General features: G+C 39.5%; 1 protein-coding gene and 1 long non-coding RNA gene across 5 annotated transcripts in view; one reads left to right on the top strand and one right to left on the bottom strand.

Moving 5' to 3' along the window:
• Ca-alpha1D (Ca[2+]-channel protein alpha[[1]] subunit D) overlaps positions 1–13988 on the top strand; it is a 118707-nt gene that overhangs the window by 36407 nt on the left and 68312 nt on the right. For all 4 annotated transcript variants that reach the window (XM_076527458.1, XM_076527459.1, XM_076527457.1 and 1 more), the window contains exons 17-18: positions 10678–10847; positions 13874–13980. In XM_076527458.1, coding sequence (XP_076383573.1) covers positions 10678–10847; positions 13874–13980 — 277 coding nt within the window. The remainder of the gene's footprint in view (positions 1–10677; positions 10848–13873; positions 13981–13988) is intronic.
• Positions 5670–9834, bottom strand: LOC117217829 (uncharacterized). The gene is made up of 3 exons (XR_004489645.2): positions 9749–9834; positions 8621–8753; positions 5670–8380 (listed from the first exon to the last, which is right to left on the bottom strand). It is a non-coding gene; the product is annotated as an uncharacterized LOC117217829 (long non-coding RNA).

The following is a 13988-nucleotide window of genomic DNA, read 5'->3' as shown; positions in this document are numbered from 1 at the left end:
TCTTTTTTAACATTAAGGAGGCAATATTTCTCGTTAGGAAACGGTAACTTAAATTAAGATTTTTGTATCCTAGATATAAAAAATATGTTTAATAAAATTCAAAAAGTGTACAAATTCTTTACATTTGACAAGGAATATTATTTTGACACTCGAGGAATCACGGTTTCGGACGAACGGTATATTGTCAGGATACTTTCCTCTACATAATTCTGTAAAAGTTACAAACCAGAACGAACCAAATCGCAAATTATTACGTTTTAACCCTTTGCACTCGAAGCCATTTTAACCGTAAATCTAAAACAATTTTTCTGACTTATGGTATTTCCATTTTATATGACAAAGTGCATTTTATGCATATGAAATTGAGTCTTGCGATGACTTGTGTTGACAGTTACACTTTCAACAATTTTTAAAATTTAAACTCTGTTAATATAAAAATTATTTTGCAACGCGACCTAACAATTTTAGTGGTGCCTCAGAGTCACCACTCGAGTGCAAAGGGTTAAAGATATCAACGTTGCGTTACTTCGAGGTTAAAGATATCGAAGATAATCTCTCTGTGTTCCAGTCGATATTACAGAACGCTTCTTCGTCTGTGAAAAAAAAATCGGCAGATATTTAACATTTTTAATTATTCCATATAACATGAAAAATATAAGTAAACGAAACAAACTTTGTAACATTACAATACTAACGTACCTGGAATTACTAGCGGGTCCTCGTAACCAGTGTGGGTGCAATAAAGTACGCGTCCCAGAAAAAGTTCTCTGTATGCATTTTATGTAGTTGGTAAATTTCAACAGTTCGAACTTTTGATAAAATGTAGAGTACGTTAATTAATCTTACCATTTTGTTATCGTTTCAATAAATCTGCAACTTCAGGATTTAATGCATACAGAGACCTTTTTCTGGGACGCGTACTTTATTGCACCCACACTGGTTACGAGGACCCGCTAGTAATTCCAGGCACGTTACTATTGCAATGTTACAAATAGTTTGTAACATTATATTTAAACAATCTTTTTTTTCACAAAAAATGTCAATGAAAATTAATTAAAAATTATTGTTGAACAAATGCAAAGAAAAATTTAATTATCTATAGCTAAAAATAATTATTTTTTAAATATTTTCGGTGAAAATTTCATTGCAATATCTTTGATGGTTCAAAAGTTATAACAGAATGTCACTGAATTTCTCGAGCCGCCACCGCCGGCGGCTTTCGCATTAGTCGATCGTCCTTATCGACGACGGAAACCCGATGATCGAACGAGGAGGGGGAAGCCTCGATTGACCGATTGCCACGATAAGAACGTAACGGGACGCACGCGACTTCTCGGCTTCAATAAACATTCGGCCGCGTTGCGTTTACTTAGCCGCCGGGGGAAAATTAGAATGCAGGTCGGTTTATCGTTCCCACAAAGAGCGTCGTCGGATGAGGGGGCTCATTTGCCGTCGGCCGTAATCACCGTCGCCGACGCTGACGCCCGACATCGACACCGACACCGACACCGACACCGACACCGACACCCTACATCGACGGCGACGTCGACGTCGACGTCGACGCTGACGCCGACGCCGATGCCGACGCCAACGCTGTTCGACCGGCTTTTTATCGCTCGTTACCGCTGCCACGGGTTTTTCATTCTTACGAATATTCCTCTCGCAATTACCAGCAATCTGGGACGACCGGTTCGAACCTGTCGTACAGCAACTTATTCGTCCAGCGAGAACCAAACGCGTTTCGGCGTACGCGGAATTCGGAATACGCGGTAGAACCTCGATTATTTGAACGAGAACGTACGCGTTATTATTCGTTATATTTGGATGATACATCAGTTTCTTGCGTACAATGCTAAGTTTGAATTCTTATTTACTCTTATACAGAGTGTCCCAAAAATGTCTCGCAGTCCGAAAGTGGCGGGTTCCTCGGGTCATTCGAAGCAACTTCTTCCTTTACAAAAATTTTTTCCGAGGCACCGTTAACGAGTTATTAACGAAAAACAGTGACCAATGAGAGGCGAGCTCGGCTGGCGCGAGGCGACCGAGCCGATGAGCGGAACTGGGCTTCGCGCGCCGGTTGGCCGGGCCGCCTCGCGTCAGTCGTACTCGATTCTTATTGGTCACTGTTTTTCGTTAATAACTCGTTAATGGTGCCTCGGAGAACATTTTTGGAAAGGAAAAAGTTGCTTCAAATGATCCTAGGAACCCGCCATTTCCTCATTTTTGTCGAAAATTTTGGGTTTTACAAAAGTTCGTTCATGTAAAAAAACTGAGGGTGATGGAGCAATTCGGTTTTCGGATTCTTGTTCAGGGAGCGAAGCTCTACAAGAATTTCGCAGTGTCTATAGGAACCCAGAAAAAAAGTTTGATTTTGTCGGACAGCGTTATGCTTTACACCGTGATGCTCGTAAGGCGATACTCTCTGAAACAGCCATAACCTATTAACCCTTAGCACTCCGAACCATTCTGGACGTTGGCTACCAGCTGTTCAGCGCCACTATTCGGCAGAAACGGGCATTTACAGACCCTCGTATTATTTAGTATTGTTTTGGAACTAACTAACATATTATAATGATATTGGACTTACATGAATTGGCTGAAATCGAGAAATTTGCAAAAAAATCAATATTTTATTTTTTATGATTTTGTTATTGTTTGTTTTATAATTTTGTTTTGTCAAAAAACGTCGCCTTGTTGCTTGGACGATATCACTGTCGCTGCTATTGAAACGATAGACTAACTGTAAAAGAAAACCTTCTACAGTTAGTCTTTCTAACATATCTGTATAAACGTCTATCTGGAGCTCGTCTTCGCTACTACTTGTGTCACGAGACTCATTCGTGTTCGAACGTTTTGCCATTGTTCTAATAAAAAATATGAACAAATACATTGGTTGAAAATTTCTAATTGTTATTACTAACTCGCAAGATGATATTAACAAAAAAAACTTTTACCAAACAATTTATTTACCAAGAGAAGAATCATTTTTCCGATTTTCTCATTCGTTAGATCTATTTATACCGCTCGACGCTTCGAACCAGACCGAGTTCAGCTTTGAAAATCTTTTTCTCCAGATTTTATGATTATAAATCTCACTATACAGTACGTGCTATGTTCGCATACCGATCTTTCTTCTACAAACTTGCCTTACCGCTCTTTTCAAGTGGCGCCTTCGAAGTGCTCGGACCGTCGTGAGCATGTTTCTCACGTTCTCGTCAAAACCTGCTGACATTTCTTGTACATATCTTAGTAATTTTACTATATTTTGATTCGATTTCTTGTGCCATTTCAAGAGAAAACTTCAGAGAAACATGCATGTCTGAAAAATTTGCGCTGAATAACTATTGAGTTATTTCAGCGCAAAATTGGGGAATTGTTCCCGTAATCACTAATAAACTTTAATGTCCCACGAGAGGGGACATCCGAGTGATGCGCTAGAATTACGATGTCCCACGAGAGGGGACAGCGGAGTGCAAAGGGTTAAAAATAGCTGATTACTTGAACCAGCATCCAGAAAAATCAAACTGGACAGGGCGTCCGATGAATCCGCGAATCGATAAATTCCACGGTTCGGACACAAAGCAAATGTTACAAAACAGTCGGAGTTTAAAGGTTTCCGCGGCATTTAAAATTGAAATCGAAGCCTGCGGCAGGAGGTGGTTGCGACGACACGTTCAACCCCCTCCGTGTTCGATGATCTGTCAGTTCACATCCCTTTGTCCGGAGCGAACGTTTCCCGAGTGTCTGTGTCGGGCTCGTTGACCTTAAATCTGGTGAAAAAAAACAGAAGAACTGACCTTAAAAAAAAAAGGAACCCTTCCCTTTCCAGCGGCGCAACAACTTTGTGTCGCGAGTTATAATGTCGTCGCGCGGCGAAACGTAAACAAAACGGAGATATTTCGGTGTGCCTGTTCGAACGGCCTTATTTCGCAGACTCTTGGCTGCGGGAATCATTCGTTTCGGCGGCCATTGTTTTAGTTTCCGGCGGACTCCGGTAGGCAAAATGTTTGAACGCGTTTCGCGTCGAACTTTCACAAATTTCGAAACGTCGGGGAACGTCGGTGGTCGCCTTTAACCTTTTAGACACGACGCGCCACTATAGTGGCTTCCGCGGATGTCATCTCTCTGGACGACGCGCCGCTATAGTGGCTTGCTCTAGTAGCTCACTCGCTCATCGTTTGAACCAAATAATCGTCTTCATATGCATTGTTTCACACTTCTTTTGTCTTCACATCGATTTACAACAGTCTACAGGGTGTCCCAAAAATGTCTCGAAATCCGGAAATGGCTGGTTCCTCGGATCATTTGAAGCAACTTCTTCCTTTACAAAAATGTTCTCCGAGGCACCGTTAACGAGTTATTAACGAAAAACAGTGACCAATAAGAATCGAGTACGGCTGACGCGAGGCGGCCCAGCCAACCGGCGCGCGAAGGCCAGTTCCGCTCATTGGCTCGGTCGCCTCGCGCCAGCCGAGCTCGCCTCTCATTGGTCACGGTTTTTCGTTAATAACTCGTTAACGGTGCCTCGGAGAAAATTTTTGTAAAGGAAAAAGTTGCTTCAAATGGCCCGAGGAACCCGCCACTTTCGGATTGCGAGACATTCTAGGGCACCCTGTATATACAGACAGAATATACAGTATCAGACTCTGCCGTCCAGAGAAATAGCATCGCGCAGAATTCAGCCGTACCTAAAAGGTTAAAGAGCGACATACTCGACGACGAGGTCGTTTAGCGTGCGGATCTTTAATAAACAAGGCACGCGGCGGGACCGCCTTCGTGGCTCCGTTTTAATAAAGCGGGCCGTTGCAGCGTCCTGGAATGGACTTCTCGAAATCCTTGCGCACCGGCGACGATGATGACTCAAGGACGAGCCGCGCGGAGTTCCGGAGGCTCGCAAATATTGGACATTCTCAAAATTGCACGCGCGTGCGCGCGTGTCGATTCTTCCAGCGAGATACGTTTATCTCGTTAACGAATGTTTCACGGCTTTTGCGAGTTATCCGCGCTACTGTTCGGCACACGTTTTGTCGGCGATATTCGTCCACGTGTTACGCTATCGCTCGTTATTTGTATAAGGTTTTTTCTTGGCGATAAGGAATCTTACTAGAAGCGGTAATTAACCTTTTAGGCACGACGCGCCACTATAGTGGCTTACTTTAGTAGCTCACTCGGTCATCATTTGAATCAAATAATCGTCTTCATATACATTGTTTCACACTTCTTTTGTTGTCACATCGATTTACAATATACAGACTTATCTTAACAATATAACTGTATCTAAACAATATTTTAATTTTCTAATTTTTAAGATAATATTTTAGAATAGCATTTTATTTGGAAAACAGTGAAAATATTTGTGCCATAGTTTGGAATGTTTTTATTTAATTTATATTATCATCGAATAAAATATTTTTATTTTAGTCGTATTTGAATTATAGTGTAAAATATAATTGTTGTGATAATTTGATACGAACGAATTGCTTTTCATCAGCATTATAAACGTACCTTCGATATTTTTCAATGAATACTTTCGACGGCAATAAATATTCATTTGTCTTATCTCGTCTTACGTAACATTAATTATTTTCACGATTTATTATCAGGTTAAGAACTATAGCAACTGTTCTATTTTATGCTGTATCATTGAAATAAAAAATATTTTATATATATATATTTTATATATTTTTTATATATACAGACACACTGTACAGTACATATCAGACTCCGCCGTCCAGAGAAATAGCATCGCGCAGAATTCAGCCGTACCTAAAAGGTTAAGCTTTCACCCCAAATGCTGGGATATAAATATGAAAGTCTCGGCAACTTTAAGTTGGACATAGATTGAATAAATACGCGACGCGTAATTAATATTTTAGTTCATTTTCTTGGAAGGTACAGTGGACAAAGAAAACGATGCTTGGAAAAAAGTATTTGGCGAATCGAGATCCTCGAAGAAAGTATTTGGCCAATCAAGTTTGCATGGAAACGAGCAATAATTTGCTTTATATTCGCAGCAACCAATATCGTAGGACGTTTTTACGCGTATACGCGACTGTTTTAACGAGCGTTGGTGCTGATTTTATGAAATGTTCCATTTTAATAACGAAATTGACTGCTTCGACATTCTTATTCTCATCTTCTGCTTTTATTGTAGTTTATTCATTTCTCTACAATATTCGCAAAGGACGATGGAAATTGACCAATTTTAACCTCGACTATGGAAATGAAAGATTTGTCCGGGATATGTTACCGCATGTCCCGAAGAGTCCGAAATGCGTAATTATTTACACCGGGGATGAAGAAGAAGTTGTCAAAAAATAAGCGTAAACATCAGAGTTTCGTCATTCGCAAGCCACCGATTAATACTTTTTCGATACTTTTTTCCAGAATCTCGTTGGCCAAACGCTTTTTTCCAAGCAATGTTTTCTTTGTTTACTATATCTTTCAAGAAAATAAAGTAAAATGTTAATTATGTATATTTATTCAATATACAGGGTGACCACGCAACTTGTCCACCTCTTATAACTTCCAAAATATGCGTCGCACGAAAAAATTTTATACACAAAAGATGCATGGTTTGAAGGGGCACGTTATGTAGCGCATTTATTTTTTTTATAGGTGCAGGCGTTTCGGAGTTTTCAAGGTCAACTTTGTTTTTTTAAATAGATTGCTATGTTTTATGCATAAAAATATGGAAGAACATCGAATTTTGAGTAAAAACGTATTGACCTTTATTAGCCCTAAACCTAATAGTTAATGTACACAAATGAGGTTATGACAAAATTATGTAATAAGGTTAAAGTGATAATATAATAATAATATAATAAAAATATAGTAATAATATATAGTATAATAATAATATAATAAAAAAATATAGTAATAATATAATATAACAATATAATACAATAATAATATAATAATATAACTGGATATTACGTAAAGAAAATGTTCAAGAAATAAAGTTAAATTACTCGTTAACTATTAGGTTTAGGGCTAATAAAGGTCAACACTTTTTTACTCAGAATTTGATATTCCTCCATATTTTGGTGTAAAAAATATAGCAATCGATTTAAAAAAACAAAGTTGACCTTGAAATCTCCGAAACGACTGCACCTATAAAAAAAATAAATGCGCTACATAACGTGCCCCTTCAAACCATGCATCTTTTGTGTATAAAATTTTTTCGTGCGACGCATATTTTGGAAGTTATAAGAGGTGGACAAGTTGCGTGGTCACCCTGTATATTGAATAAATATACATAATTAACATTTTACTTTATTTTCTTGAAAGATATAGTAAACAAAGAAAACATTGCTTGGAAAAAAGCGTTTGGCCAACGAGATTCTGGAAAAAAGTATCGAAAAAGTATTAATCGGTGGCTTGCGAATGACGAAACTCTGATGTTTACGCTTATTTTTTGACAACTTCTTCTTCATCCCCGGTGTAAATAATTACGCATTTCGGACTCTTCGGGACATGCGGTAACATATCCCGGACAAATCTTTCATTTCCATAGTCGAGGTTAAAATTGGTCAATTTCCATCGTCCTTTGCGAATATTGTAGAGAAATGAATAAACTACAATAAAAGCAGAAGATGAGAATAAGAATGTCGAAGCAGTCAATTTCGTTATTAAAATGGAACATTTCATAAAATCAGCACCAACGCTCGTTAAAACAGTCGCGTATACGCGTAAAAACGTCCTACGATATTGGTTGCTGCGAATATAAAGCAAATTATTGCTCGTTTCCATGCAAACTTGATTGGCCAAATACTTTCTTCGAGGATCTCGATTCGCCAAATACTTTTTTCCAAGCATCGTTTTCTTTGTCCACTGTACCTTCCAAGAAAATGAACTAAAATATTAATTACGCGTCGCGTATTTATTCAATCTACGTCCAACTTAAAGTTGCCGAGACTTTAATATTTATGTCCTAGCATTTCAAGTCAAGCGATCTCGTTTCTTCTTTCCAAGTTAATTCGTTGCTATTGCTTCTGGTGTATTCAAGTATATTCAATGGCATTTAAGATGGAACGCAATGTCGTTCGAATGGCTACGTTTTACACGACTTTCTCGCTAAAATCAGCTCGAGTATCACAAATGGTGGCTTCGATGTTGCTTCTCGAGTCGCCCAAATAGTCGCCCAATAAATGTGGAATAAATTAAATATTTGTTGGGATAAACCAAAAATTTAACGCAGCCCCAGGGAAAAAAGGTTGTAAGCGCGTTAAATCGCATGAACGACGAACGGACAACGGCATTTCTTAAAATATAATCCATTCGCTGAATCCACTATCTTCGATAATAAATTCGACTAATTTCTTAAACGTTGTTCCAGTGCGCATTTCTTCACGTTTAAACGACAGAAAAGTTGAACGACCTTAAATGACAAAAGCGAAAAGTTAAACGACGTCGAACAAATATATAATAAATATAAATATATATAATATATTATATTATATATTATTATATTATTATATATATATAATATTATTATTATATTATTATATATATTATTATTATTATATATTATTATAAATATGTAAAAATCTAACAAGAAAAAGGAAAATAATCTCACGCACTTATATACGAGCACAGTTAAAAAATGTATCGTCCTTACTGGAAAATCCTTCGTCGCGGTTATGGCTTTTCCAGCACGGGAGACAGTGCTTAAAAGGGAAACCGGTCGAGCTATGTATATGTACAGTACGGAACCAGAGGCTTCTCCGCGCGCAAATACAAGATCCCCGGTCCTGAAAGACAAAGAGAAAGAAGGTGTATTAAAGCGGCGAGACAAAGGGCGACAGCGCGAGAGCTCGCGCGATCGAATCGGGACGAAAATACGGAAGAAAAATGTCCGAAAGCGTGTGAACGACGAAGACGGTTGCCGCGGCGGCGGCGACAGTGGCATAGTTGGCAGCGGGACACGTTTCAGAATTATCTCGCGGTTGAGTTCTATCGGCCGAGTATCGGTTAAAAACTGTGTCATCTGGTTTAATTGATGCCGCGGCCGGACGCTCGAAAAAACTGTAGAAAACTACAAAAGGCAGCGGCCCTCTCGCGCACGCAAAATCGGGGCCATCGGAATCGGATACCGATATGCCCGCCATAAACATACATATATGTACGTACATTCATACATACATACATATATATACACATATATTAGAGAATATGTTAGAATATATATATATATATATATATATATATATATATATATATATATATATATATATATATAAAAGAAACAACGATGGGAATATATATATATATTGCGAAAAGAAAGAACGATGCGAATATATATAATATATATTCGCATCGTTCTTTCTTTTCGTAATGTTTCGTAACGAACGGGACTATAAATACGCGTGGGAGAGCCGGAGCGTGAAGCTCGCAACAAGGGCGGAGGAAAGAGGTCTCCTCGCGACGAACAATAGACGCCGACCCGACGACACGTCGGCCAGGTTGCCGCGTAGCGTTAACGCTAAAAGTTTAATCGTTCGTGATTTATCGACAAGCTAATGGAAAATCATTAGCTCTCGAGCGTTAACCCGCGCGCGGCTCGGTGCTTCAAGGTACGGTAATATCTGTCTAACTGACTCTCGGACTGTCTCCACGAAACTGGACGACAGTTGCGAATTGTCAACAACTATAAAAACGAGCCCCGCGAGGTTCGAATAATCCTCTTCCGAAATTGTGCATTTTCGTGCACACAATCCGAGCGTCGATTAGAGAGAAATTACTGTACCGTGAGCCACCGAGGCTCCGAGGAATTCGAATTCGAATTCCGAATTCGACGGGACACCGGCAAGCTTTTAACCTCTTAGGTACGATGCGCCACTAAACTGGCTTTCGCGGACGTCGTATTATTTGCGACGCGGCGCTACAGTGGCTCCCTCTACCGACTCGTTCGCTCGCCGTCCGATCGTTTTCGTTTGTCTTGCTTCACCACCTTTTTGCCCTCGCAACGTTTTACAACGGTATTAGGTAATATCTACAACAGTATTTAATAATATACAGATAGAATATATAGTCTTTGTTTTTGTTACGTCAGTGTTGCGCATCGCGGTGCTGTAATTGCGTACAGCCGTGCCTAAGAGGTTAAGGAGATGTCGCAGTGACTGGATATGTTAGGCCGGTTCTATCGGTTCCGACACTCGCAGATACATTGTGACACAACGCGATCTAAGCGGATTCTCGCTGCCATTAAACTGTCAGGGCCGTCCAGTGTCGGAGGCTTGAGTGGCGCTTCTAGGAATCAGGCCACATTCAAATGGTCGTAAATGCGGCGGAGATGATCGTATCGATGTTGTCAAACGATCATTCGGTAGTGGAGAATCTCTACTTTTAGAGAATTCTGTTACGCGGAATTTCAGACGCGCCGATTATCGGCGAAGCTATCTCGAATTGCTGGACTTTTGGCGGAGTTTAATCGAGTTCAAAGTTGAAGTCGTTCTGTTGACTTTCACTGTTTTTTGGAAGTAAAAGGAGTCGTCATTGCGAATCGGACTAGAATGCAAAATAATGCTAGGTTAGGTTGAAACCAATAAATAGGAGAGGCCAAGCCAACGGGCCAATAGAGAGTCGGGCCGAGAATCGCGATTCGATCCGATCCGATCCAGGTCCCAGCATTGTTTCCGCACTTCGATCGAGCCGAACCGAAACGCATGCTTGCAGGCCGAGAAGAACAAGTCGCACAGCGCCTCGCCGGCCAGAGACGAAAGCAGCGAGGATCAAGGCGACGATGGCGAAGGAACCGGTGGCGAGGACGAAGGCGGCGGGACTGACCTCGAACAGGACCCGAATGAGACCATGGAGGACTACGAGGCTGCCCTGGACACGGAAACGTGAGCCGAATCATTGCAAATCTTTTATATTTTCTTTTTTTTTTTTTTAGTGAAGGACGATTAGGCGATTAGGAACGAAGATTTTAGTCATCGTTTCATCCCTTGGGATGGGATCGGATTTTAAAAGAATTTTAATGGAGAGTATTGTAGATTTTGATAGACGTTTGGATGAAAATTTTAGATAATTGTTGATTTTTAACCCTTTGCGCACGAGTGGCGACTCTGGGGCGCCACCAAAAATTGGTATACTATTTCTCAAAATCATTCTTAGAGCATCAGATGCGTTTATATTTTTAAAAGACTTAAAATTGCACTGTGCTTGCCGATGGGCTCAATTTCATATGCATAAATCACAATAAAATATGTAAAATACTGTATTTATATAAAATTTATTGTACTTATATGATTTTATCATACTTATACAGGGTGTCCCAAAATTATGGTATTTCCGAGAAATGAGGGATTCCTGGAGTGATTTGAAGCAACCTTTTCCTTTACAAAAACTGTCTCCGAGGCATCGTTAATGAATTATTCATGAAAAACACTGACCAAGTAGGGGCGAGTTCGCTCGACGCTAGGCCATCGGGCCAATGAGCGGAATCGAGCTCTGTGCGCTCGTTGGCTCGGCCGCCGCGCGCCAGCCGAGCCCGCCTCTTATCAGCAATTTAGGGTTGAAAAACAAAAGCGTTAATATCGAAAGTTATTTTATTTCAATCAATATACAATGAGTGCTCGAAGTGTAGTACATTTTCTTTCAACCACAATTGCAGTTGTGCAAGTAAATTCTGATCAGTTGCAAAAATGTCAACATAACCTTAACATTAAATTGTTTAACCGATAGAAGTTTTCAAATAATGATGCGATCAATCGTTAAAATTGTTATTTTCAGTGTAGTGATAATTTCCATTGGTTCAGGGAACATAATTTCCAAGAAAATTTTATAATCAACAATCTCCGTTGTTCGAACTTAAATTGCTGAAGTCAAGGTCATCCGAAAGTCATAGTATAACAGATCGTTGAATTCATTTATTCGTCACCAATGACTCTACGAAGTCAAATATACAAGATGCTATTTGAAAAAGTCAAGATGACCTTGACTTTTAGCAGAAAAACTATAGTTTTTTAAAGTTTCTTATATTTCAATACGTAGCTACCTAAATACTGATTAACTATCATTGGAAACAATTTTTTGTCAGACAGTCGAAAGCGCTTCAAAAGTCATGGCGATTGTCATGTGCCACATTCTGTATACAGGGTGTCCAAAAATGATGGTACTTCCGGGAAATGATTCTTGAGGTCATTTGAAGCAACTTTTTCCTTAGCGAAAATGTTCTACGAAGCTTCGTTTACGAGTTATTAGCGAAAAACTCTGACCAATCGGAGAGCGTGTGCGGCCGACGCTCCGCCCTTGCGGCCAATGCCGTGACGCACCTGTCGTCTGACGCAGCAGCAGTGGTCGCGCGAGGGCGGGGCGTCAGCCATACGCGATCTCTCATTGGTCACTGTTTTTCGTTAATAACTCGTAAATGAAGCGGCGGTTTGCAATTTCGCAAAGGAAAAAGTTACTTCAAATGATCTCAGGAACCCCTCATTTCCCAGAAGTACCATAATTTTGGGACACCCTGTGTAAAATACTGTAGATAAGAAATCGTGTTCTGGATTTCGAATTCAAATAGCTATTTTATATAAGGGTAAAATTGATTATAGTGGAATTTTAAAAGAATAAATATTGTCGAAGGAAATTACCGATAAAAGAGAAATACGTTAAAGCCAAAAATTGTTAACCAAATATTATTTCTGAATTCTCAAGAATTTACTTTTCGCACGAACTATTTTCTGAAAACTAAAGTTGCTGGAAAGATCTATATACAGGATGTCCCGAAAATGTTTCGCAATCCGGAAATGGGAGGTTCCTAAGGTCATTTGAAGCAACTTTTTCCTTTGCGAAAATTTTCTCCGAGGCTTCGTTTACGAATTATTAACGAAAAACACTGACCAATAAGAGGCGAGTTCAGCTGGCGCGCGGCGGCCCAGCCAACGAGTGCACGGAGCCCGGTTCCGCTCATTGGCTCGGCCATCTCGCGCCAAATGATCTCGCCTCTGATTGGTCACTGTTTCTCGTTAATAACTCGTAAACGAAGCCGCAGATTGCATTTTTGCTAAGGAAAAAGTTGCTTCAAATAACCTCAAGAATCCCCTACTTTCGGATTGCGAGACATTTTTGGGACACCCTGTATAGTCGAAGGATAGCGAAGAGTTTTCTAAATAATTTATTTATTTAGTATTAAACAATCCCAAATCGAAAAGCATTTACAAAAATAAAAAAAAAGGAGACACTAAGACATTGCCCCCACAGTTACTGAATTATGATTCGAAACCCGTTCGCAAAAAGGTTTAAATCGTAAAAACGTCTGTTCAATAATCTAATTATAACGAACTTTTATTATAAATCTGAATTACAATAGTTTTCTAATTGAAAAGATTGTAATAAATTTTAATAGAAATTTGAGTAAAAATGTTAAATAATTGTAGATTTTTCATAGAAACTTAGATCGTGGTTAATTTTGTATAAGGGTAAAAAATTGATTATAGTGAAACTTTAAAAGAATAAATATTATCGAAGAAAACTATCGATGGAAAGGTAATACGTTAAAGCCAAAAATTGTTAACCAAATATTATTTCTGAATTCTCGAGAATTTACATTTCTTAGGAACTATTTCCTGAAAACTAAAGGATAGCGACGAGTTTCCTAAATAATTTATTAATTCAGTATTAAACAATCCCAAATCGAAAAGCATTCACAAAAAGAAAAAAGAAAAAGAGTCACTAAGACATTGCCTCCGCAGTCACTGAATTACGATTCAAAATTCAGGAAATCCCGAAAAATGAACGAGAAAATTGACGAAACGAACGAGCGAATATTTTCGGGATAAGTTTCTATCGATAACGGCGAGGCCCGGCAAGTGCCGGTGTCCCAGGCGTGATGCAAAACTTGTTCATCGAAAGTTTATTTCCGAACCCGCAGGTCGGAGAAAAGCGAGGACATGAACACTCACGCGAAAGTGCGGCTGAACATCGAGTCCGACGAGGAGGTCGAGGAGGAGGAGGAGGTCGAGCCGAACGAAATGCAGGGTATTTTT

Source organism: Megalopta genalis, unplaced genomic scaffold (genome assembly GCF_051020955.1).
Source record: "Megalopta genalis isolate 19385.01 unplaced genomic scaffold, iyMegGena1_principal scaffold0023, whole genome shotgun sequence".
NCBI classification, from domain to species: Eukaryota; Metazoa; Arthropoda; class Insecta; order Hymenoptera; family Halictidae; genus Megalopta; species Megalopta genalis.
Note: the sequence above shows the minus strand (reverse complement) of the source record. Positions and strands in the feature narration are given on the sequence as shown.